The 26,058-nt window shown below is 50.1% G+C and overlaps 2 protein-coding genes and 1 long non-coding RNA gene across 6 annotated transcripts; 2 read left to right on the plus strand and 1 right to left on the minus strand.

The window, feature by feature from the left end:
• Window positions 1-628: 628 nt before the first annotated feature.
• On the minus strand, window positions 629-14,708 carry LOC125700928 (uncharacterized). 4 transcript variants are annotated; one of them, XR_007380087.1, is made up of 3 exons: window positions 14,605-14,708; window positions 14,304-14,418; window positions 629-3,986 (listed from the first exon to the last, which is right to left on the minus strand). It is a non-coding gene; the product is annotated as an uncharacterized LOC125700928 (long non-coding RNA). The 4 variants fall into 4 exon arrangements; XR_007380090.1 differs by lacking the exon at window positions 629-3,986 and adding an exon at window positions 4,598-5,063; XR_007380089.1 differs by lacking the exon at window positions 629-3,986 and adding an exon at window positions 7,153-7,711.
• On the plus strand, window positions 7,749-8,861 carry GRIFIN (galectin-related inter-fiber protein). Its single transcript, XM_048962242.1, has 3 exons — window positions 7,749-7,988; window positions 8,073-8,235; window positions 8,692-8,861. The coding sequence occupies exons 1-3, from the start codon at window positions 7,849-7,851 to the stop codon at window positions 8,854-8,856; spliced, it is 468 nt and encodes a 155-aa protein (XP_048818199.1). The 5' UTR covers window positions 7,749-7,848; the 3' UTR covers window positions 8,857-8,861.
• A 5,652-nt stretch (window positions 14,709-20,360) lies between the features above and the next one.
• On the plus strand, window positions 20,361-21,689 carry LOC125700971 (galanin receptor type 1-like). The gene has a single exon (XM_048962352.1). It carries the CDS (start codon window positions 20,361-20,363, stop codon window positions 21,687-21,689), a length of 1,329 nt encoding a protein of 442 aa, XP_048818309.1.
• The last annotated feature ends 4,369 nt before the right edge of the window (window positions 21,690-26,058 follow it).

Here is a 26,058-nt window from a genome sequence, read left to right on the forward strand (position 1 = left end):
TCCCGGGGACTCACCAGGATTTTCCCAACTCTTTTCCTTTATGAGGGAGGGGGTGAGGTTTTGACCTCAAGCCTTCCCAAGTGTTGCTCTCGAGCATTAATCCAATGGGGTGCCTCCGTTTCCATGACCCTATTTCCACTCTCAGCGTTACAATCCTCTCCAGCTCCATGAGCTGTTCCAGATGTTTTGGAGTTTGGTTAAAAACTCCAGAAAAGAGAGAAAAGAAAAAAAAAAAGAAAATAAAAAGGGATTTCTCCCAGCAGTTGGATCAGAAGGAGAAGGAGGGAAAGCAGAGGGCGTGAGGAGCAGAGTCATGGTGTGGTAACCTCTGCCCAGGCTACACTCTGCATCGTGTACAAAGTTGGATTGATTAAGTGCTCAGGCAGATCAGAGCTATCCCAGATCGTTTGTGGAGATTGGGGGTGGAACCCTGCAGCCCCTTTTCCATCCCATCCATGGGAGCTATGCCCCAGCCATGACTGATGGACATCTCTCTGCCTGCTTGGTCCCTGCATAGGGTTGGAAACTCACTATCAGCCTTGGTGGGAGTGCAGCCGAGCGCAGCACAAGGAAGAGCTGCAGATACATCCTCAGCTCTCCTGAGCTCCAAGCTGATGGACCTTCAGCCCCACTCCCCAGCTCAGCTCTATGAGCAGGAACATTGCAGTCAGGATGTGGGTATGTCTGCGGTGAGCCTCAGCCTTCCCTGGATGAACCCCTTCACAGGGCGTGAAGCATCTCCCAGCACTGTGCCCTTGTTACCAGTTTATGGCTGTTCCTCTCACACACACTGATGGTTCACTCATAAACCACCCTTCACGTCCCCACTGAAATTCTCATGCTCTGCACAGCTATATCTGTAACTACATAGGAATAAATTATATATAAGCCCATCACCAGAAATAGAGAGAGACTGAATCAGCAGCCTCCACCCAAGGCACTGGGAGCTGGATTTGTGGCTGGAGCCCATCTGCAGCTATAAAAGCCAATATGAAAATAAAGAAGAAACCAAATGACATGGCATCTCCTTGCCTTGACCACAGGTTCCCTGGGGCACTGACTGTCTTATTGTTCATCTCAAGAACAACTTTGCTCTCTGCAGATGAAGAGCTGGAGGAGAGTCAGAGAGTCTCTCTGCGGGAAGGGGCAGAGGGAAGCAGAACTCCCGAGGGGGATCAGGGTGAGCAGCAGGATGAGCAACAGCAAACAGGGCTAGAGGGAAGGAAAATGTGGTGCCACCAGCTGCCACCTTTTTGGCTTAACCTGGTGCAGCCTGGGTGCTGCCACTAGGCAGCTGGTGCTGGTAGCAAGCCCTGCATGGTGGCACAGCTAAGAGCTGCTGGGGGAAAAGAGAGAAAGGATTCAGGCTTAAGGTTTAGGTGTTTGGCTGAAGAGGTCTCCCAGCCCCTGTGTGGGTCTGGAGGGAGTGAGACTGGTAGACTTTGCTCCATCCCCAAAATCCATTCAACTTGAGATGTTTCAAGTCAATAACACAAACGTGCTTCTCTCAGTTTGAGCTATCCTGATCACATCAGGAAACAAATACACTTGGTTCCCCAAATGGGAGAAGGTTTTTTTGTCACCATCGTCATTTTTCGAGTTTCAGTCTTTGTCAGCAGCCCTTCCTCTTCCTCCCTGCTCTCCAAAATAGCAGAAAGCTGCATAGTCCCCCCTGCTGCCTCGCAGCGTGCTGCAACACCCCGATGCCAGCCCCATGCAGCAGAGGTCACAGCTCATGTGGGGAGGACCAAGACTCCAAGCTCAGGCTTTGCTGACTTGGTGGTCAGGCTGATCATTGTCTGGAGTCTTGCTGGTATTGATTCCTTTCAGGCCTGCCAAGCCAAAAATGCCCTTCTGTACACTCATCTCCTGTGTATCATTCCCCCATCACTCCAGGGGCTGGGATGGATGCAGCCTCTAGGATAGTTGTTGTCAGGGTTTCAGACATGAACATGGGAAAGCCTGTGTGATCCCTGCATGCCACTGTGATTTCCTCGTGCCAACAACCCTTGCAAAGAGCTGGTGGGCTCCACACCTCCCGATGTCCCCACACCCAAACCATCCACACGGAACCTGCCAAGAGCTTCCAGAGCTCCAGCTCAATGGATGCACCTGTGTCTGATGTATACTCAAACCTCGCAGGTCAGCTCCCTCCTTCCACCCAGCTCTGGGCTTCCCCCTCCTCTTCCTCCTCCCCAACAGCAGCTGCAGGCGCACGACTGCAGCTCCATCCCACGCACAGCTCCCGGGGAGGAATGCAGCCTTTGATGATATGTGGCTGCCTGTGCCGTGCTCAGGCCTGTTGCCACGTGGGTCCCTGTCCAAGGAGCTGGCATGGGGCTTGCAGGGGGAGCATTAGCAAGAGGCTGTTGTGCTGTTACTTGTGGGAGTGAAAGCCCGCGGCCAAGCTGCAGCCCCTCCACAGTTGGGCCCCCTCCCCCAGCATTTTAGGGCAGTAAATCACTCAGCACCAAATCAGAGTGACTTAGACCAAGGAAACCTGGCCCTCAAAGCCTCACCTCACCTGGGAAGTGCTTCTGGATTGACAGTACTTTTTGAAGAGGCTGCAGGGGATGGAATGGGCTTTGCCAAACCTGACTGCATCCCCAGGAAGCAGAAATTCCCCACATCCAGACAGGAGTGGAGAATGGAGGGATCACATCTCTCCCCTCTCCATCCCAGAGCTCTGTCATCACTTTAGCCATGAGTCAGAGATCCCATGAGGGCCACACACAGCACCCACACTCTGACACCAGGGACCACAGGGGCTCTGCACCAGCGCTGCTCCTCCCCATCCATCCTGAGGAGAAGGAGGCAGGTGTTTCCCTGAGGAGTTTGGAAGGGATAAATCAGGTACCAGCAAACACAGCAGGGCAAATACTTACAGATGATCAAATATTGGCTCAAGGAATCCTGGGTGGTAAACAACACCCTGCACCACGCCTTGCTTTCTGACAGAACAACCATGCCCTGACTGCAGCAGGGCCAGAGCATGCAGCCAGCCCTGGCCAGGGGAATGGAGGTGGCTGTAGCCTGAGCTCATCCACCCTCTGTTGCCTCCTGCTTGTCACACATAGACAGGTCCCTGGCTCACTGTTGGAGCCTGAATGTCCCACACCAGAAGCAGCAAAGTACCAGCAAGCAGCGCCTGGTGGAATGCCCATATAAGAGCAAACATGAGCTCCAGAATATACGCAAAACTCCTCTTTCATTTACTCATTTAACCCGGTGGTGCTGGAGCTGATAGTGCTGGCTTCCTTTCAAGCAGACGCCAGATATAAATAAAATAAACCAGGCGAGCTTCGTGCTTCCACCGTGCCGCCTTTCATCCCCACTCCTCAAAGCTGCCCAGAGGAAAGTCCCAATGAGGGAGCAGGGAGCAGCAGGCCTTGGCCTCAGCTGCACTCCTGCAATGCCCGGCCCAGAGAGGAGTGGCACTGCCATGCACAGAGGCAGAGATTTGTGCCATCGTTCACATGCCTGCCAACAGGAGCTCATAACCAAGAGCTGCAGGCGCATTGGAGGAGCAGCACCACTTCCCTTTCCCCAGACAGGAGGACCAGGGGACACGCTGCCACTGCGCCAAGGCACGGATAAACAGACACAGGGTGGGACCCAACGCCTCAGCAGCTCGTTAGGGCCGTGCTGGAGCTGACACTTCACAGGGCCGGGCACAGGCAGCGTGTGCCGGTGGGTGTGAGCTTTCCCATGTCTCTTGCCGCCCTGCAGGGTGTGATGTTTTTCTTTCCTCGTGGCTTTTTTTAGGCTGAGCTCGCTCTGCAGGGCGCTTTCAGAGGGGCAGCGGTCTCTTTAAGGAGCTGCATGGAGAGGTGCGGGCTGCAGAGCAGAGCACATCCCGGAGCGGAGGCACAGAGGTGTTGCATCAGGCTGCGCTGGCATCAGACTCGTGCACTGCGCCGTTCGTCTGATGGTTATCAGTCGTCTAAGCGAACTGCCCGGAGTCTCCAGCCCTCTCCTGGCAGGTCCTACAAATTGCAACGTGGAGAGAGCAGAAACAGCGGTTAGCAGAGGCTGTAAAGCAGGCAGTAGGGTGGGGATGCTCAAAACACAGTTGTCCCCAACCCCACGGCAGCCAGCACAGGGAGGACAGAACCCCAGCCCCGACACGGCTGCTGGTTCGTTGGACAGAATAAGAAACGAAAAAGTAGACATGAGACATTACTGAGTTGGTGGAGCAAATATGGCCAAGCCTGCACCCCCCATACCAAAAAATACACAATTCCTAGGTTAAATATTGCTAGTTCTTTAAGGCTTCAGGCCTGGAGACTCCTGTGCTAATAACCCCAAGGGAGTTACCAGGGGTAGCTCCCAAGTTTCTCCATCCCTGAGCAGCAACGGGGCAGAGGAGCGTGGCTCTGGCTGCAGCCCAGCACCAGGTACCCAAAGCAACCCTGCATGCACCAGCCCAGTGCCTCGTTGGTGTATTTTGAGCATGTGGGCTGATCTGTAAGCCACCAGTAGGTGTGTATCACTGAGGTTTCCCAGCTGCGTTATATATATATATATATATATATATATATATATATATATATGCATGAGTACATATAAGGTCAGATATTAATAGGGCATAGGGCAACAGCATCCAAGGGCATACACAGCACTGTAAGAGGTGTGGACACAACCAGGACAGCGTGCTGTAGTTTCTGGCTGGCAGGACAAAGTAAATACAGAACAGCATGCAGCACTGCAGGGGAGTATGCCTAATGTCGGGGCACAACTGAGTTAAGTGTGGGATGGACACCACATTCCTACAAGAGCTCACAGTAAAATACAAGCAGGTATCAGAAGCCAAAGAATCACGTGCAGAGCGGTCGCAAGAACACAGGAAAATTGGTTTATGGAGTGTAGATGCAAGGAATGCACTGGGGTCCTGAGAATGCATCCTGTGTGTTTGGAGACCTCTACAGACTAATGAACGCAACCGCACTTGCAGAGAAGCAGTTTCTCACAGGGGAGATCTGTGTGAAAATCCCCGTGGGAAGCATCAGTGTTGGGCTCCTCGCTGAGCACTTCTGTCACTCCATGAACAGCAGGAGAAGAGCCTGGGGACAAATGACCGAGAGCAGGACAAGGATTGTAACGGCTTAGGGATAGGTGCAAACACTGCCTGTTGTACAACCAAATGGCTGACAAATGCGTGAGCAGGTCTGCTAATAAGAGATTTGATAATCACCAAAGTGTCACGCTAATGAAGAGCCCCTGCAGCTAACCAAGCTGTCAGACCATCAGCTCATTTTCTGTGCCGTGTTTTTCTTTGCTGTAAGCCAGCAGCACGCAGTCAGCATGCCTGGGAAAAGCAATGCCACTGAGAGCCAACCGCCCACCTCCAACAGCTGACTTTAGACGTGTTCCCACTCCCTTCCTCCTTGTTAAGCAGAGGTGATGATGGCTCCCAAGGAATGGCACAACAGGCAGAAGGCAAACAAGGCACACCTGTACAACCAGCCCCTATTTGGGCACAATTTGCTGTGTTTGCACCTTTCCCAAAGCTTTTACTGCTCTCACCAAAAGGAGTCAAACTGAATTTTGGGAGCACTGAGCATCTCCATAGTTGCTATCCCCAGAAGCAGAGCAGTCAGAACCTTCTCCACCCTCAAGAGTTCACCCATCTCTCCAAAAAATATTTATGCTGCTTTTTGTGCTCCTGCAGGGCAGCCCTGCAGAAAAGCCACAACTCCAGCACTGCTTGGCCAAGCACCACTGTTAGCAGCAGGGCAGTGAGCTCAGCACTTGCTGCTGCTGGTGGCTTCAGCAGCTGCACTGGGAACTCTCACGGGGCCCAGCTGGACATCGCCCTGCCAGGACAGCTGCAGATCTGTGGGCAGTGCTTGGTTTCACAAGACAAAACCAGCACTTCCAGCAGCTTCTCCAGAAACTGTGACTCGTGCTGGTGTCTGTGCTGCAGGGGTGAGGTGGGCACTGGCACAGATAGGAGCCTTGCTTCTTCCTCTCTGCACAGCATCCTTTGCCTCCTCAGCACCTTCACTGAATCATAGAATAGAATCATTATGGTTGGAAAAGAACTCTAAGATTGCCAAATCCAAATCCAACCCATCCCCAGTGTGACACCAAACCATGTCCCTCAGCACTTCCCAGCACTGCCATCTGAAGCACAGAGTTCGGTTCCAGTGCTCCCAGCACATTTTCTCACCACGAGCACTTTGCTTTTGCAGGAGACCAAAGGGGCAAAACCCAGCCTGGGATTTGGTTTTACAGCCCCAGGAGAGGCTCTTGGCTTAAATGCCTGTTGGATTGAGTTTTAAGTCATCTGCCAAGGGCGCCAGGGCCTGGGATAGCAGCTCTCATTCTGCTTAGCTGCTGGAAACAAAGCAAACATTAAATAACATCAGCACCATGGCCCATAGCACAAGAAGTTTTCAACCACAGAAGCCAGGGATTCCTGTAGGACCATCCAGGGAGAATCAAGGCCTCCCAGGCACGAAGGGGTGGCCAGAACGTGCTTTTGGTGCACTGACCCTGTGAAAATGGGTGCACAGCAACCCTTCCCTTCCCTGGCATAGCTTTGCCCAACTATACATTAACAAATGCTGATGCAAACTCCCATCTCTAGTATACATCAACTTTCATTTCATCACAACCTGTTTCTTGGTGCCTTTCCACACCAGGAAACATCTGACAAAAGCTCTCTCATCCCCAGATTCCTACTTTGTTTCCAGCAGGGAAGGGAACCGCTCTGAGCTCAGCACAGTGGCATCCCAAACCTGCTGGCTCCATACAGGCTGTGAGAAAAAGAATAAAAATAAAAAAATAAAAGGAAAACACTAAAAAAAAAGATTGTACAGACTTTGCAGCAGAAAGAGCTGCTGTTATCTCCTCCACCTTCAGGAGCCCACATTCTTGTTTTGTGCCCCGTTGCTCCCACCCTGCCTCCATCACATCACTGCTCGGGATGCTCAGTGGATGAGTGGGGCTGAATGAGCTTTGCACGCCTGAGTGGGCTGACCCTGCCTGGGGAGCAGGATTTGCTGCTCCCCATCACCCAGCACTAAAAAGTGACCTCAGGCTGCTGCCTCTGCTAATCCCTGGCTGACAGCCCTATATAGACTCCCCCACCCCAGCTGCACAACCACATCTGCTGCACAGAGCAGGAGAGCAGGATGGCATTGCGGGTAAGTGCTGTGGATGTGCTTAACCTGCACATCCCAAAAATGCACTGGAAATGGGAAATGGTAACAGAGAAAGGGAAGGGGTGTGAAAGAACTGAGCCATGGGAAGGGAGAGCTGGGAAAGGGGCTGCCAAAGCTGGAGAGATTTTTTCCCAATGAGTTTGGGAAGGGCAATGCTCAGAAATGCAAGACCATAAAGAGGGCTAAAAAAAAAAGTGGGATGAAATGGCAAGCCCTTCTTATTAAAATGAGTTATTTAATAAAACTATGAATTATTCAACAAGGAACATTTTCTAGCTTGTTCTATGCACGTTTAACATTGAAAATGGGAGGGGAGCTGGTGGAATGGGATCAGAAAGGAGATCTTGGGATGTCATCCATGTAACACTGATAGGGATGGGCTGGATGCCACATTACTCTGCTCCTTTGTCAGTCCCTGCCTTTCACATGCTGCTTCAAAGCATCACCGAGGATTCCACAGATTTCACATTGTCCAGGCAGGGAGAAGGAGCAGTTGCCTTTGTGCCAGGCAGGATTTCTGCCCTGAGATCTTCTGTAGAGAGCTGGGTGGCAAATACAAAAGAAAATCCTGAGAAGGGGAACATCCTGAGGCTCAGAACAAGAAAAAGGCTGGAGCAGAGAGCGTGTGGGAAGGGGGACGGAGGAGAAGAGGAGCAGAGACGTGGAGCAGTGGCTGGGGATGGGCTGTAATGTGCTGTTCCCCACCGTGCCCTGTTTTGCCATCACCTCCTGGCGGCAGTTCGAGGCTCTGTACCCAGAGGGGATGTGTCCCGGCTGGAGCGTCGTGGTCAAGGGTGAAACCAGCTCCAGCACCAGCATGTGAGTACAGCCGTGCTCACAGCTCCCTTGGGACAGCAGTGCTGCTCCACGGCCCTTCTGCATCCCTTTCTCTCGTTTTTATAGGTTTGAAATTAATTTCCTCAGTCATCCCGGAGATCAGATCGCTTTCCACTTTAACCCCCGCTTCGCCAGCTCCAGAATTGTTTGCAACTCCTTCCTGGCCAACCACTGGGGGAAGGAGGAGGTGAACAAAACCTTCCCCTTCGAAGCCAAGGAACCCTTCCAGGTAGCCCCGGGTCACACCATGGATGTCCTTGGGTGGGGCAGGAGCATCCCAGCCAATACTGGGGTGGTCCTCAAGGATCTGCCTTCACCTTTCCAGCCAGCACTGTACCCAGTGAGGTCCCCTTTCTGAATCTGCCTCCTGTCAGTATTTCTTTTGTCCCTGCTATTTTGCTGCTGATTTATAGCCAGCTCTGGCGCAGATGCGCACAGCTCCAGCAATAATCCCTGGTGCTTTTGTCATCAGTTTAAGCTTTGCACTGTCACCAGTTTCTGCTATCACAAAGCAAAAAGCTCTATTATTCTTTTCTTTTGCCCAAAGGAGAGATGACCTGTTCACGTGTCAGCTGGGGGAGGGTTTGGATGCGCATTCCCAGATCTGAGTGCTCACTGATGTGACAACACTGAGGTGTGGGGAGGATGTGTCCACCTGGTGAATGTAACACAGTCTCTCTTTCAGGTTGAAATCTATTCTGACCAGGATTATTTCCACATTTTCATTGATGAAAACAAAATCCTGCAGTACAAGCATCGCCAAAAACAGCTTTCATCCATCACCAAGCTGCAGATTCTCAATGATATTGAAATTTCTTCGGTGGAAATCACCAAACGAGGCCTTTACTAGCAAAGAAAGTTGGGATAGCCTCACCAGCCAGTCTTCCTTAATTTCCTGATCCAGCTGGGGGCCACTTCCTCCACATCTCCACCCATCATCAGCCACCCAGATAGCTGCAGCACATCCTTGCACTGGAAATGATGGCCACAGCCATTGCATGCCACAGCACTACAGCAGCACCCAGCCATGCTGTTAACTTGTAGCCACATCACTGAAGACCTTCTGCCCCTGTGCCCTGAAGTGCACAATGCTCTTATCTTTGCTGCTAGAGAGACTGACAGATCACTGCTTCACATCAAAATCTGCCTTGAATAGCCTGGATATTTTAATGCTGCCCTAGAAATTGTATTTGCCCTGGAGTAGGATGCAAATTAGTGCTAGTCCTCAGCTGGCCGCATGGCGATGGATGCAATGTGTGTGGATGTTACCAATGGAAAGGAACAGCTCACTGCAGGAGCTGGGTTAAAATGCCACTGTATTTACCAATAAAATCCAACAAGGGAATCCCTGCTGAAACATCCTTCACTGGGCAGATCAACTGTTGTTTGTTCCCTGCAAACCTATGGGTGTGAAATAGGTAGGAGCAACAGCCAGTTGTGGGGCAGGAGGACACAGGTTGGGGGCTGCTTTACTCTGCACTGGGAAAGCACTGCCCTTTAGCTCTGAGGGCTAATGAAGTCCTATGTAGGCAAATTGCAAGATATTTCCAAAAGATACATTCCACAGAGATGTTTGCTCAGCCTGTGTCCTGCCAGCTCCAGCCTTGCTAGACAGAGCCTGGGAGTTGGTGTAGTGGGTCAGAAAAGGGTAAAGCTCATCAGGACACATAAAGGAACATAGGCCCTTCAGCATGCAACAGAGATGCAGCTGGACTCCAAAAACAAAAGGACATCTTCAGAAGCCAGCATCTAGAAGCCCATGAGTTCAGAATGAACAAACTGCCACTTTCCCTGTAGGTGTTCTGACTTTTCTCTTTGCCCTGCCTGCTTTCATTTCCTCCTCTTTTTCAGTTGCCCTTCATACACATCCTTCTGCCTTACACCCTGTTCTCTTTGCAGTTGCCTCTTCCTTGAAAAGGAAAATATGTCTGATTCCTTGACCAAGCCACTACAGGCAAAGATGTTATTTTTACTGTTTTAATTGCACACATTAGAAGCATAATGTCACAGTGTTAAATCTGAACAGGAACTCGCTCCAAAAACACAATTACAGCTGCCCCCAAATCACTCCTTTGTTTCTCAGACGTAAGACAGACCACATTCCTGATGGCAAGCAATAACACAGACGGTCCCGCCTTGCAGTCCTTTCCTTCAGGACGATGACACTTGCTAACAAAGCAGCCCTGACCCATCCTTGTCTTTGGATGGGATCACCAAAAGCCATAGTTGCACTCCAGACTTCTCAGAGCTTAAATTGGCCATTCCCAACTCTTTCCTCTGTTTATAGTCTCAAGGACTTACAAAGAAGAGGTGACCGCGTCGCCAACCACAACACAGGATGCCACAAAGCTGACATTTATGAGTCTGCTGAAACGTTTATCATTTTCTTCCAGACCATAAAAAACACCAACTGGAACTGGGCCTGTTCTCACGGTGGAGAATGCAATGGGAACTCAAAATAGTCTCAAACAGTACCTCTTCCCCCCAAAGAGAGCAGAAATTATCATTTGGAAATGACAACTGTCTTGGTGGCAAGTTGGGAGAGCTTGGAGATGGTGAGACCTCCTTTGGAATAAATCCATCACCACTGAGGCAAAACAGTTGCCAGCATCTGGCTTATATTGTAGTTGTGATGCCGCTCAAGGGCTCCACACACTTCACTCCTCCAGCCATCCCTTCGGTAAGACAGACTCAAGCGCAGGCAAAAATAGTCCTGTTGGGATCTCTGTGTCATACTTCTGATAATGCTGAACTGCATTTGAAAGAAATAGTTCTTTTTATTCATGCCTGTTTGGGGGTTGATAGACAGATCATTTTTCCACAGAGGAAAAGTGATGAAACAATTTATGAGGCTAATACTTTGTACCTACATAGCTACAAAATCCATTTACAGCCACCGCTGCAGTAATACACCACAATTTCATTTTTCTCCCCAGAAGCGAGGACAAACAGGGCAAAAATATTTCAAGTACAAACAAATTAAGAGATGCCACACCAAATCAGGCAGCAGCAGGGATTGTACCACATCTGTGAGCACCTTCCCCACAGCTGGTGCCAGCAGCCACTCTCATGTGTTACCACCCACACTGAGCAAGCCCAATCCCTCCTGACACATCCACAGCACTCCTGCAGGGCTTTTCACTTAGGCTTTTATCTGCTGCCTCCTCTAGCCAAAACAGTCCCAAGGGTAAAAGGGTCTTTGGAGCAATGTGGTTCTAGGGAGCTACAGAGCATCTCTGCAAGGAAAGCTTTTGGCTGGTTAGGAGAAATGTTCTCTAACTCTCTCACCCTCATCTGCCCCTTAAGGAGAAACTCCAGGGAAAAATGAAGCCACACAATTAAGGTGATTAATTAAACTCTCAGGAGGGAGTTGACACATCAGCACCACACAGAGGCACTGTGTGCTGGTGTTGAGCTGATCAGAGAGAAGCAGCTCATGCTCCTTCCACATCTCAATCAGCTTTCCTATTCACATCCTGGAGCCTGGGACTGTAGAGGGAACTGATGGAGGCACTCCTGCCCAGCTTGGAAAGGTCCTTTTGGCCTTGAGATGAACATTTAACTGCCCAGGCAGTTGGGGCCAACCAGCCCAGGAGCCAGGTTGAAATGCTTCCAGAGATAGAAGGTGCTGCAGGAGGGGATGGGGACTGTCTTATCGGTTCTGCTTATAAAGCAGAAGATGCTGCCCTTACTGCTTACACCAAACAGGGAGGGCCAGCAGGGAGCAATGCCCCTCAGGAGGCAAAGCTAGGAGAGGTGGTGACCCCGCAGAGGAGCTCTCCCATTCCCACTTGTGTTCCTCATTTGGGCTGGATTTGCAGAGCTCAGTGAACTGCTCTGGCTTGTCCCAGATCAATTGGAGGGAAAACAGGCTCATAATCCCTCGTGCTTGAGCTCTGCCAGAACTCCCAGGGCCAAGGTCTCCTCTGGCAGCATCTCAGGGCTGCGGATCTCTTGTAGAGCATCTGATGGTGCACAATTAGCAAGCACTCCTCAGTTCTGCTGACACCGCTGGCAGTCATCACACACCCTGGCAGCAGCACCAGTGATTTCCTCATGGGCCAGCAAGCAAGAGGCTCCCACGTCAATGACAGTCACATTCTATCAGCAGGGCAGCAGCCTGGACACATCAGGCTGAGTGATGCTGTCTCTGCCAACCTTAGCAAGAGACACACGAATAGCAAACACTTGGTCCTGCCCCGAGATGAGGCAGAGTGCCAGTACAGCGAGAAAGATGTCTAGAAAAGAATTAAAAGGGAAAAAGCTGTGCAGGTTGCATCTGCTTCCCATTTGCTTTCTGACTTAATGTCCACCTTTCTACAAAACAAAAACCAAAAAACATCACAAAACACTTTGATGTTGGTGGTTTAGCTATGCAGCCATGGCTGGAGGGCAGCTCTGGTGAAGAGATGCAGAAGGGCCATTGGGAACTGTTTAGGTGACAGATGAGTTTTCTGCCATTTCAGTGCTTCCACGAACATCCCCTGAAGGAGGCAGAGCTGTGTGAGGCATTGCTCCTTGCCACTGATTCAGTGCAGTCGTGCTGTGGTGCAGCTCAATGACCAACCCACATCTACAGCACCTCACTTCTCACCTCCCCAGGGTGTCAGTTCTCCCAGCACATTGCCACACAATACAGCCACCAGCAAGAGCAGAACTTAAAAGCCACGACTTTCTTCTTCACGTCTCTGAGCCCTTACCTAAGGGAGTGCTTACTCAACACATGGGCTGTCAAACTCCTTGAATGCTGAGGAGTCATAGATGTCTGCCAGAAGGGCAGATTCGACTTCCCTGAAGAGTCCATAATAAACAAACAGAACAAGAAGAAAGGAGGAATAGCAGCTCTGTTCTAACTGGGAGAGAGAACTCTGAGGCACTATGCAGCTGAAAAGGAGCCTCTGCAGAAAAGCAGAGAAATGTTTCTTTTACTGCATTTAAAAGGAGCTTCATGAAGTCACTAACTCACACCACCTCCATCCAGAGCCAGCTCAGACAGGAGCACATCTCAGCTCTGATCTTGCATGCGTAGCGGCAGGTATCAAGTTGCAGACATTAAATGCAGGCTGCAAAGGGATTATTTTCCAAAAGAAAGGATCTGCCGTAGAGGTTGAAGCATTGGAAGCTGATGGTACTGCTTTGCTTGACAGATGAGTTATTGTATACCTCTGCTGCATAAGAAAAGAGTGACAGAAATTAACCCTACGTATGAATTTGCTGACCTTCCTGTTCTGCAGTCTGTTCAAGACCCTCTTGCTGGAGCTGAACATAATCTATCATGTTATGCCTTCAAGCTGCAAGAACACAGCCAGCCAAAGCTCTGACTTGCCCAGAGCAGAAGAGCCAATGGAGATCAGGCAGCTTTCCCTGCCCCCATCTCAACCTGTGCTGCCTGGCTGGGTCTCACAGAGCACTTTGCAGCTTCAAACTAGAAAGAGAAAGAAGTGTCATAACACCTTTATAGAGGTGAAGAAATGAAGGCATGTGGTGGGAAAAGAGCAGGGAGGAAAAGGGAGTGACCAGGTGCATTTGCCTCCAGGCAAGTGCTCTCACTCTGAAGCTCATGACCTATCTATGTAGCTTATGTCTTAGCTTGGCTGGAACTTTCTGTGGCATATGAGTTTGCCTTAATACAGTAACAAACTCTATGCTGAATCCCTCTATGATCTGCAACACAGCCTAGGTTGCACAGATAAGCCAGCCCCTTGTGTTAATAAGCTGAGCTTAATGAGTTTTCCATTCACCCTGTACATAGGCATCATTGCTACGGTCTCAGCTGCTAATCAGTATTTCTTCAACTTCTTTGCTTCCTGCTCCATCCTAAACAGTGGCCAAAGAGCCACAAGCACCCCTTCATTCTTCCCCTTCCTCTCCTAAGCAAGGTTCAGCGATTGCTGTGTGATTTATTGCACACGAGATCGCTGGTTTTGTAGAATGGGAGTAAGACTGAGGTGCAGCTATTTCACCTCCTGACCTCAGCCTCTGCACTAAACTCCATCTACTGTCATAATTCATTTCCTGAAGTCGCCTTGTGCTGTGAGCACACACTGGAACCAGAGAGACAAACGTGGTCAGCGGTGCTGAGGGAGCAGTGATTGCCCGAGTCGTTCCAGATGAGTCACTGCACAATGAAAGGTTATGCATTATTACTAGAGAGAAAAAGAAGTATGCAGCTGATCCTGACAGAGCTTAACAAACGCTCCGAGCCTCTGACTGATTTTGTATGACTCTAGGTGTGATATTCCTCTAAAAAGGCTGCCCAAGATAAATAGAAGCTCACAGATATATTTTTTTTCTTACCTTATCAGAACATTAGAGCAGATTGCTGGAGAGGATTCAGAGCCACGATGTCACCTCTCCCTGCTTCCCAGTTGATCTCCCTCTGAATCCACACGGCAGGAACCCTAAGAGCTTCCTAGCCAAGAACACAAAAGAGAAGAAAGCTTATTATCACGCACACCACCTGATGGCCAAGCCCTTGTTGCAAAAGTGCTCAAGCTCTAAATCTCACTGCAACCTGATCCCAGCCTCATCAGCCAAGAGTGAATCTCCATGCACAGACAGACGAGCTCCCTGCTATTGTGTTCTCTAAAACCTTTACCTGCTCTGCTGGCAGCTGTGGGCCCTGCAAATGCTTTTCTCAGTGCCTTTCCTTCCGGCTCCCACACGTTTCTCCTCTGGTTCTGCAAGCAGCTGCAGCTGGGAAAGGCAAACTGTGGCAAATTTAAAGCCTTTGTCAGATTTCCCCCAGCTGGCAATCAGCTGATGGAGCCAAGAAAGCTCTGTCATGTAAAGACCTCTTTCTTATCTTGTTGCAGCCAGCTACTGAGCAATGGGAAAGCAATGTTTTTGTGCAGCTCTGGCAGCACTCATGTGTAAGGAAAGACTGCCTCAGCAGCCTCTGCTATGATATGGTTTTATCTGTCTATCTTCTCAGCAGCTGCACTGGCAAACTGCTTTGACCAAAACAGGCTGAAATGGAGACTCACAAACCTGATCAGACCAGCAGGTTTCCACAGTTAGCCAAATCTGCTTAATTTGGGCCTTGCTTTCAGTCTGATCCTGATTTTTCCTAAGGATTGATCTTGCCTCTTCTGAGCAAAAGAAAGAGACCTCCACACCACATGTGAGCAGAGAGAAAATTCCCTGGGCTATGAACTAGGGATCCAAAGCACTGATTTCTCCTAGAAACCACTTTGCTGTGCAGTCACAGAATCATTTGAGCTGGAATGGACCCCTAAAGGCCATCTGGTCCCACTCCTTGCAATGCACAGGTGTATAACCAAGATGTTATAATCACAATACAATTGTGTATAATCAATAGATATCAAGATGTTATAATTGCAATATAATCAAAAGAGTAAGGCAAAGCAAACAAGGATCACAAAAGAGAATAAGTAGAAGAGCTTACCCTTGGGTTGAGCTCACTAGAAGATACCAAAAAGGAGGATCTCCAGAAGAGATCCTTCCCCTCTGGTAGCCAGCTCTTAAATAGGTCCAGGAGGGGTGGAGCCTGGCTCCACCCCTTCCGGCAGCACAGGTGAATTGCCTTCACCTGTGCTCCTCTGGCTGACTCATGGCTCACCTCAGGTGATCAATCAGAGGTTCAGGCCGTGACTCAGCAGTTCCCATACAACAGGGACACCCACAGCTCCATCACTGCTCAGATCCCATCCCCTGACCTTGGGTGTTTGCAGGGATGGGGCATCACCACTGCTTTGGGCAGCCTGTGCAATGCCTCAAATCTCTTATCTCCATTCATCGACTCTCCTTTTAATGAGACAGGGCTGTATTTTAAACAGGGTCCCATCAAGGGTACATTCAACCCTGTACTCCCCAGTCTGCTGCTTGCCTGTCCTTCTGTACGAACCAAAAGCAAAGATATCAGAAAGAAGGATTTTCAATCACACTTATCCCAAAATGGTGTTTCATTGTTCTTGAGTGAGCGCGCATCATATCAGACAAATTCTTCTGTACAAAATTATCTTTCCATTTCAGCCACTACATTTCTGAAGCACTCAATCTAAGAGGCTTCCAATAACAAAGAAAGAAGATAAAGAAGTTGGCACGTATCTATTTATGAAAACAGACAGCAGTGAATATTCCCAGGCAGAAAAACGCACACATGCCTCATTTAAAATCCTCAAAAGGACCCTAGAAATAGTTTAAACACTTCATTCTTTGATAGACAGGGGAAGAACAATGAGAGAAGAAAGGTTTCCTCTCCTTGGACTAATTACAAACAATAAACGTCAATTCCCAGTTGTTCTTATTTGTTTTGCAGTAGTAGTTTCTAATATTCTGAAGCGCACTTGACATCTTTTGTGCCTCGTCTCGGTGCACTGCATCGGCCTCTTATCTCTTCCTGTCTCTACACCCACGTCAACATGCTGACATCAGTGAGCTCCACATCGGAGTGATGCTGAGGACGTGGGCCACAGTGCCTGAAAAGTCCTTGTGTGCCCACAAAACCGCAGTACCAGAGCAGCTCTGCAAGGCCCAAAGCTCTGCCACCAGCAGAGGGAGTGGCAATCTCAGCTCACATGTCCCCCAAATTCTGTGATGCTGTGAAAACTGACAGTGCTGGAGATTTGGGGAGTTTTCTTGTTGGAAGAAAGTGTCCCAGAGGAGGATGGACGATTTTTTTGTCTTGTATTTTGTCCAATATACAGTAGCGAACAATAACGCTGCTGCTTTGCCCTGATGGTACGAGAGGCAGATAGACAGGTTTCAGCATGCTGTGCATATCAAGCATTAGAAATGCACAGGACTCCTGGGTGGCAGTGGCCCATGGGTGGCAGCAAGGAGTGTATGCAGTATGAGCAGGTGAAAGGGCTCCCAAGCTTCCTTTCCCCATAGCCCTCCCAGCTCTGTGCCAAAGAGTGAGGGATGGGAGGATTAATAGGCAGTGATGAACCACTCTGGGTGTTATCCAGTGCTTTTCATGAGCAATCTGACCAGCTCCTTCCAGTAAAACCAAAGGGGATCAGTTTCACTGGTGTTAGCATTTCCCAGCTCACTGTCTTTTCTCCAAGCCAGCGGCCCAGCTGCCAAAACACCTCCCCTGTACTTAGCAGGGAGAAAGTTTTACAAGGGGAAGGTACACAAGCTGCTGTCAAATTTCTCCATTTTCATGCTCACAAGGAGCCAGTCCACCTGGTCACCAGTACAAGCTAGAAAAGCCTCAGGATTTCTCTAATGTATACCAGTTCTTGGGCCTGGAACAGTCAGAACACAACAGCCCAGCTCCTGCTCTTGCTGCAGTGGGAGCGGGGAGGTTTGTGCTGAGACAGCTATGCTAAATTTACCCCACTCTGGGACTGTGACGTGGAGTGAGCAGAGCAGGTTTTTTGGGCAGAAGTGCCAGGCCTGGGAGCTGCTGTGAGTTTTTCTGAGATTCTGGCAAAGCCCCAGAGTGGCTGACTCACTCCTCCTCTCAGGTCAGATCTTCACAGCTGTAACTCCGGTGAGACCAGCGGGTTATTTCTGATGCACACTGCTGTAGGATCACAGTCCAGTCCGTTGCCCTTGCTGGTGAAGGATGGCTTCTGTTTCCAGTGGGCCTCCTTTAGCTTTTACTCTAAAGCCACTCTGTAAGAGGGGAACCAGTGTGAAAAGAGTTTTTGCCGGAGATTCCCCATCTTGAGCTATTTGGTGACTTTGAACTTGTTGTAGTCAATGAACTTGTTATAACTAATGACCTTGTCCTTTCTAACTGCTGTGTACAGTATATAGATTTGTGATTTGTTGTTAGAGGTGACTTGGCCCTTGTGAGCTGTGCCAATGGATGCAAAAGCAGATTTATCCTAATTATATCGAACCACTGATTAACTTAGAAATCTAGCCTAGAGGTTCCTTAGCAGTGAATCATGCAGGTTACAAATAAAGTGCATGGGGAAAAAATGATAATGTTACCTGCATTTATTAGACTGAACAATTGCAAAGCAATAACCTTAACAAAAGAGGTTTAAAGAGTCCGGGTACCTTTCTTTGCTCTCTTCTTTTGCAGTCTGTTAATACCCTTCTGAAACTGTTGACTTAAACACCTCCATTCTGTTGTTTTCTGCATGTAATGACAAATCTGCTTTAGAAGGCTGAGCAGTGGCTGGCAAGGAGTCGGGTGCATGGAGGTTTCCAATTGCTAGCTTCGACCTGGCCTCTATTGTTGCCTGTTTGCAATAGATCAATTTGGTTGTGGAGCAGCTGCGAAATTGCAGCAGATTTTAGGTATCCATGTGAGTATCTGGACAATTCTCTGCATAGAATAATGTGTACCCTGTGCTCTGGGCAACACACTGTAATTAGTTTATAGAAGTTGTTTGTCTCTGAAGATCTATAAATACACATACATAAAACTATAAGGGAATAAACAGTCACATGCCTAAAGCAAATGCATTCTAATGCAGAAGAGCTTTATATGCCAATCACATTCCTCTGCCCAGAGTTGTTCCACTGCTAATCTTTCTTTCACTTCACGTCAGGATGACCAAAAATATTTACTTTCTTCATTCACATAAATAGACTAAAATGGATGGAGAATTTCCCACCGAAATCAAGGACATTCACCACTCAGTGACAAAAAGCTTCCACTCAGCCTGCGTTTGTCACCGTGCTCTCTCTTAGAGAAAGCAATGAAAGAAAATACAGAATAAACTCCTCAGGTTGAAGTATTGGTTCCTCTTGACAAATTTTCTTCAGTGATTCACTGGCATCACCTGATTACCCACAAGTCTAAAGCTTCATTTAACAAACTAACTTTGTTCCCCAACCTAGCCCTTCAACTTTTTTAAGTGACATTTTCTATGGAACGTTTATCCCATTCCTGCAGCGTAAGAGAAAAGACACAAAGCTGTGTTTCTTCCTGAGTGCTCGTTGCTCAAGTGGGTTCCCACCAACACACGGATACGGTGTTGACCACAGGCTGTCGGCTTCTGTGGGAAGGCGCAAAAGGAGCCCAGTGGATTTGATCTTATGCTAGAGGTAGGTGCAGAAGTGCCTGGGTGCACTGTTCTGATTCCGTGATTCTATGAAGGCCGGGGAACAGCGGGAGAGGAGAAGGCCCAGGGGAGGCGGTCCGTGCCCGGCGCCCCCTCGGCGGAGCTGTCCTTCAGCACCACGGCCCGGGCACGGGGAGCCCGGCGGGAGGAGCGGCTGGCAGCGCTCGGCTCGGCTCGGAGAAAGTGAGCACGGCGCTGCATTGCTCGGCCGGGAGTGAGCCGGGACGGCACGGCCTGACACAGCTCGGATCCAGCCAGCAATCCCGGCAGAGGACATGGAGGTGTCCGTGAAAAGGGGGGTGTGCAGGATGCGCGCGTGTGGGTGCAAAGAGGGAGCGCAAAGGGTTAGCAGGGGGAGTGTGACCGCGGAGTGCAAAAGGAGGAGGTGTGCGGGGAGGGGTGTGCAAGGTAATATGTGTGTGCAGAGGTTGTATGCCCAAAGAGGGTTGTGGGGCACCTGTAGAAAGGTGCATGCGGCAAGTGTGGCAAGGTTAGGGTGCACAGCGTGCGTGTAGAGTGTCTGTATAAGTGTATAAGGGGATCTATAAACCTACGTGTGTGCTGGGAGCGCATGCGATGGATGAGGAGTCTGCGGCGTGGTCTGCACGCACGGTGGTGTGCAACAACGCAGAAGTGTAAGGGAGGGAGATGGGGGTGTTGCGGCTTGCAGGACGAGCTGAAGGAGGGTTGCGTGTGCTTCGTGCGTGTGCAGGGCTCCGTGTGTGCGTGTCAGCGCAGAGGGACGCGAGTGCCGCCGTGCGCGGGGTGGGCGCAGGGAGCGCGGTGCCGCTGGAGCGAGTGCGAGTGTGTGTGTGAGCCCGCGGGTCCTGCGCTGCCAGCACCCGGCGGAACGGCCGGCAGAGCGGGAGGATCCCGGCCCGCCGCTGCCCGCCCTACGCCCGGTGAGTGCCGCCGCGCCGCGACGTGGGACCGGGGCAGAACCGGGAGGGGGGAACCGGGAGAATCGCGGTTTAGCGGGGACAGCCCGTGCTCGGGGCCGGTAGCGCGGGGCATGCAACTTTGCCGGGAGGACGGGGGGGTACCGGTGTGGCTGGGGCTGCTCCCCGAGGGGTTGCTGTGCCCTCCGTTCTCGTCCCGTCTCCCTGCGGCCAAGCACGGAGCCGGTGCCCGCAGAGACGCGCTGCGCTGCCCGGGCCACCCGCTCGTATCCGCGGCTCAACTAAGTTACCGAGAAGCCATTTCCGACAGGCAGTTTCCCTGGGAAAGGAAAATATCGGGGCTCGCTCTCACCCCTTTTCTATTCACCCTCTCTTGCAGGCGTGGTCCCAGGTAGACATGGCCGGAGTGCTCAGAGCAGTGTGGCAGGCTCTGCCCTGTTAGCCCCCGGGGAGGCTCAGCCATGAATTCCTCTCCCTCCACTCCCGGTATTCCCCCCAGCCTGCTCCAATTGTGGCAGGAGGAGAACCAGACCCAGGGCGGTTTCTGGAATGGAAGCCAGGAGCTGGGCTGGGAAGAGCTGGAGGAGATGCTGTTCCTCTTCGCCAAGGAGCCCATCACCATCAGCCTGACCGCCATGTACCTCGTGTCCTTTGTGGTGGGCTTTGTGGGGAACATCATGTCCATCAGGGTGCTGACGCGGAAGCGCCGGAGCCGGGTGTCCAGCCTGAGTGCCACCCGCAGCCTCCTCATCAACCTGGCGGTGTGTGACCTCATGGTGGTGTGTGTCTGCATGCCCATCACAGTGGGCAACCTCATCTACAAAGCCTGGGTGTACGGGGACTTCCTCTGCCGGGCTGTGCCCTTCATCCAGGCTGTTTCCGTCTCTGCCAGCGTTCTCAGCCTGACCGTCATCAGCGTGAACCGGTACTACAGTGTGCACAACCCGCTCAATGCCCGCTCCTTCTTCACCCAGAAGAGGATCCTCAGTGCCATCCTGGTGGTGTGGTTGCTGTCCTCAGGAATATGCATGCCCCTCATCTTCATGAACAGACGGGATGAGATTGGGGTAGTGGAGGGCTTGCCCCTGGTGTTCTCCATCTGCAGGGAGATTTGGCCTCAGGAGAGGCTCAAGCAAGCCTATAACTTTCTGCTTTTCTGTGCCCTTTACTGCCTGCCGGTCCTGTTCAACATGGTCATCTGCTTCCTGACAGTACGCAGGCTGTGGAGCCGCAGCAGCCAGCTGAAGGAGAGCAGTGCCCTGAACCGCTCGCTGCCAGCCTCCAGGCTGAAGATTCGCAAGAAGGTAGCCCAGATGGTGGTGGCCCTGGTCCTGCTGTTTGCCATCTCCTGGCTGCCCGTCTACCTGATGGACATCTGGATCGATTTCAACATCCCCAAGTCTTTGCAGGATGTGACTCCTTCTCCTTGGATCCTGCAGCTCAGACCTTTCGCCCAGTGGCTTGGCCTGAACAATTCCAGCCTCAACCCTATATGCTATTGTTTTGTTGGGAACCTCTACAGATCAGCCAAGGAAATGAAGAGCAAATACCACCAAAGAATGATCTCTCTCTTTAACTTCTCTCTGTCCGAAGGGACAACCCGTTCCTCAGTCCCAGAGCTGTTCTCCTACCAGAGCCCAATGGAGCCTGCAAGGAAAGGACGCTCTGCTACACCTACCATGGGCAAGAGGGCCCAGGGAGACCCTGGCACTAAGAACAAGGGTGGACACTTGAAGTCTTGCCAGCACCCACCTCTGAACACTGTCTCCAGTGAGAACACTTCCTTATGATTCTGCTCAGGAAGTGCACCTCATTTCCTCCTCTGCATTTAAGGACTCTTAAAAGGTCTTCACGAACCAGGCACATTAATGACAGAAAAAAAAACTTTCTTCTAAGCACTCCCACCACCAGCTCAAAAATCCAGACAGGGAAAGAAGAGAAGAACATGTGGAAAATATAACATATTTTAACTCAGATCAACTTTTAAGACAAACGATTTCCACTGGGGACAACCAGCTGCACAACATCTTGCCCAACAGGCAGAGCAGCTCCCTGATGGGGAGGCTCTCCTCTGCAGCTTCACCTCCCAAAGCAACAGCAGAGCCACTGGGATGCAGCAGCAATTTGACTGCTTGCTGCTGCTTGTCCTGTGCTGATAGCAAGCAGCCAGGACAGGCACTCTGATGCAAAGACGTCAGCTGTCATCACAAATAGTGAAGAAATGCTAGGAACAGTATCATAAAAAAATTAGTGGGGGATTTCACACACTTTATCACTTTGGATTTCATTGCCTGACCATATTGTTTCACTACACCGTACAAATAAATTCTCCTGATGTGAAGAGATGGTGCCAGAAGTGCTGAAGCAACCATTGCCACTCCACTTCGGTAATTCAGAAGGGAGAATATGGCCTTGGAGGTGATGTAGAAAATGCAGTAAGAAAATATTTGTTGGGTATCAGCTCTCTTTTTCTTACAGTTATGTTACTGTGCACGGAGTGGAAAGAACTGGGCTTCTATTAACATGATTTGCACTTGAAAAACCAGCTCTTTCTCAGCTGTGTCCGTACCAAACAAAGTCATTGGCATGTGAAAATAAAAATAGGAAGTGTTTTACAGCTAATAAAATCAGAAGCAAATAATGCAATGCTATTTGTCTGGGAAGGAGAGAATCAAAGTGCTTTCCCTCTCTGAGGATCAGAAGTAGGTTAAAACTTATTTCTTCCACCATATCTTTGGAAAGAGGCCTTTGTAAATAAATGCTATATTTTTATTACATTAGCATTGAAAGACCTCACTAAAGCTTAGGAACCCTATTGCAATGAACATCTGTGTTTGTAAGGAAACCTTTCTCCCAAAGATCTTGGAATGAAAACACATCAGACCAGGCAACAGGTGAGAGGGAAAAGCAGCAAGCTGTGACCCACAAGGATGGAAGGAACACAGATCAGCCCCTGCTCTGTGTCTGCACGGGGCTGTGCATAAGGGGCTGTGGAAACGTTGGTGCCACGGTGCTGAGCTCCGGGTGGGAGCTGCAGGGAGAAGGCCTTGGGCAGCCCAGGTTGGGGTCTGCATCTCATGGGACTTTGGATGATCATGAGCTTCCTTATTGCTGAACAGTGAAATGATGTCTGGGGAAATAGAGGTCACAGTGCACATCCTCTTGCCTTTTAGGGCACCTTTTGCTCACACGAAAGAATAAAATAATAGAGGTCAAATATAGCCATGCTTGACAGCAGGATTTCCACCTTTTTAATGATTGTTAACAAACATTTTACGTGGCTAATTATCCGCTCAGAAAACAAGAGATTCCTTTTAAATGCAGCACCATCCGCAATTTGTATTCCCTCTTTGTGTGAAGGAGAAAGAAATTACAACAGCCAGCTTTACTTTGCGTGAGGAATGTCTTTTATGTGTTTTGGCAGATGAGATCATCTGCATTTCTGCAGGTGGTATAGGAGCGTTACCCCCTGCTCGGTGTTTTAGCAGCTGGAGAGGAAAACCTGTGAAGATTTTATTTTCTCTTTCAAGGCACATTTTTAGGGCTGGCACAATGTGCTGGGCTGAGGAGCAATGTCAGCTTGCTGCAGATGCCTGCTGCCCACAGACGAGATGTGACGGTGCTGAGACCTCCCCACCTTGCCCCAACCAACATGTTTAATCCTGTTCTGAATAAACTGCAGTGAAAGGGACAAGGAAATGCTGGCCCTGTTGCATCCCACGTGGCAGGCAGCTCTGAGGATGGCTGGATCAAATGATGCCATCAGAGAGGCAAGAAACCCACACTGACAAAGCCTCCCATTGAAATTTTATTGCTTCCTCAGCTCATGAGCTGTCTCCTGGATCCCACCCTGGAGGTCCCTCTGGCCTCCATAGAGACCCAGTGGGGCTGTAGGTTCTCCTGGAGGTTCCTGTGCCTTTTCCTCCTGACAGCAAATGCCCAGGTTCTTTTCCAGCCACACAGACCTCCAAGACACACCATGACAAATACCCCTCCTGCTGCACAGGGCTATCTCTTCACACTCTTCAATGTACTGTTTTTCAGTCTCGTTCAGTGTTCATTTTCCTATAATAAAGACGAACTGCTCAGTTGAACTCCTCTTGGTCTCCTTCTGTCACCCCTTCTCCAGCTGCTTCTCCCCTGTTTGCTCTGCAGAGAAATGTCCCCACACCTCTTCACTGTCCCTGCCCAGTGGTCAGTTTCTCCCAGTCTATTTCCTATTCCCTTCTCTGATTCCAATCCTGGTGCAATCTGCCCCTTTTTGCATTGCTCAAGGAGCCCTGGCTTCTTTTACCCAGCAGCTGCCAGGTAATGATGGATTTTGGCCACCGTCACCTTGGGGTGACATCAGTGCAAATGAGGAGTGGTGACGTCAGTGCAAAAGGCACTGCATCCCGTGAGCAGCTCTGGTGGTGATTCCATTAACCTGAGCCAGGCTGTGCAGCACAGCAGTGCCTGTGTGTCTCATGTGGGCTGAAATCTCTGCTTCTTGGGAATCAACTTCCCCTCACACCCCAACTGATAAAACACATGACATTTATGCCCAAAAAGACATGGAGGGTCCTCCAGGCCATGCAAGCATCTCATTGTGGATGTACTCATAGGCATTCAAGGTCTCGTGGCCCTTTGGGAAATGGGAGCAGACACAGCTCTGGGTGGTGAACAAGGATGGTTTCCTCAAAGGAGCCCAAAGCAAAAGCCTCACACTTGGTGTGCGGTTAAGGAAATGTGTTTCTCTCTAAATGCACCCAGACAGACTGGAAATGGGAATTTGAGATGTCTCGAAGACAATGTTTTCCCTCAGCAGTGCTGCTAATGCATCTCAGTCCCACTCTTACCCCCATGGGTCCTCCCTTTCCTCTTTGCCATCCCAGTCAATACAAGCATTTTACCACTCCACCAAAATAGCATATTTAAAACAGCTTCACTTGAATCCTTTTGCTGCTGTATGGACTTACAGGTAGCCACTATTTGCTAGCTCTTGCTGGGAATGTCCCGTGGTCTCCTCTTGTACTGTCAGTATTGTCTCAATAATGCTATGGATTTATTCTCTGCCTGTGAACCACTGGAGAGAGAAATAAATAAATAGAGCCTTTCATATGAGGCATCACAGAGGCATGTAAAATCATGACTGGTATGTAGCACTCATATGGAGAATGATGAATCACTCCTTATAATAATACACCCCAGGAAGCCAATGGAATGATGAGGTGCATGCAGAAAGGCAAGGCAGCCCCTCGTGCCCCACTGCCAGCAGGGCATGTGCTGAGCTGGGAGCAATGTGAGAGGCTCAAGAGGAGACAGGAGAGTTCCCAGCAAAAAGGGCCATTGGGGACTATGAGTAGCAGTGGTGCAATATGTAGCAGAAAGGGTGCTGTGTCCCTAACCTGTAACTTTAAGTCCTTCCCAACACTGCTCCTGACTTAGCATGGGAAGCAGGATGCAGGGCTCCCTGCAAGTTAGGATCATAGAATCAGAAAGGTTGGAAAAGACCTCTGAGATCATCTAGTCCAGCCATCAACCCATCACCACTATGCCCAGGGCTGGACCATTCCCTACAGTTACTTCTACATCCCTATGCAAAAAAAAAAGAAAAAGAAAAAAAAGTATTATATATAAAGACCTACATTAATCTGAGTCCTGTTTTAAAGAGCAGAAGGAGAGCAGAGGCTGATTTCAGATCAGGCATAAATTGGTCAAGAGTAAAACTGCCCAGGACACAACCCCCCGGAGGTAGGACACGTCCTTGCTGACACAACACTGAGAAATGCTCACACAGCCACTTGCAGAACAGCACCCGAGGAGTCCCAGCAGACACACACAGTGCCCTTCTCCAATGCAACAAACCAGCAACAGCAGCTCCAGCCTGCTTTTAGCTTTCATCAGCCCTCCTGGGGGGTCAGCACTTTGTTGCAACAATCCTGAGCATCCCAGAGAGAAGAATTTCCTCTGAAGGGAAATTCCTGCCTGTTGGTGCCTTGCATATATCCTTTTTAGTAAGGGCGGTGAGGCAGTGGCACAGGGTGCCCAGCAAGGGGATGGTGCCCCATCCATGGAGACACCCGAGGTTGGGCAGGATGGGGCTCTGAGCAGCTGATGGAGCTGTGGGTGTCCTGGTTCATTGCAGGGGAGTTGGAGTAGATAGCCTTTAAAGGTCCC

Source organism: Lagopus muta, chromosome 15 (genome assembly GCF_023343835.1).
Source record: "Lagopus muta isolate bLagMut1 chromosome 15, bLagMut1 primary, whole genome shotgun sequence".
In the NCBI taxonomy this organism is placed as follows: domain Eukaryota; kingdom Metazoa; phylum Chordata; class Aves; order Galliformes; family Phasianidae; genus Lagopus; species Lagopus muta.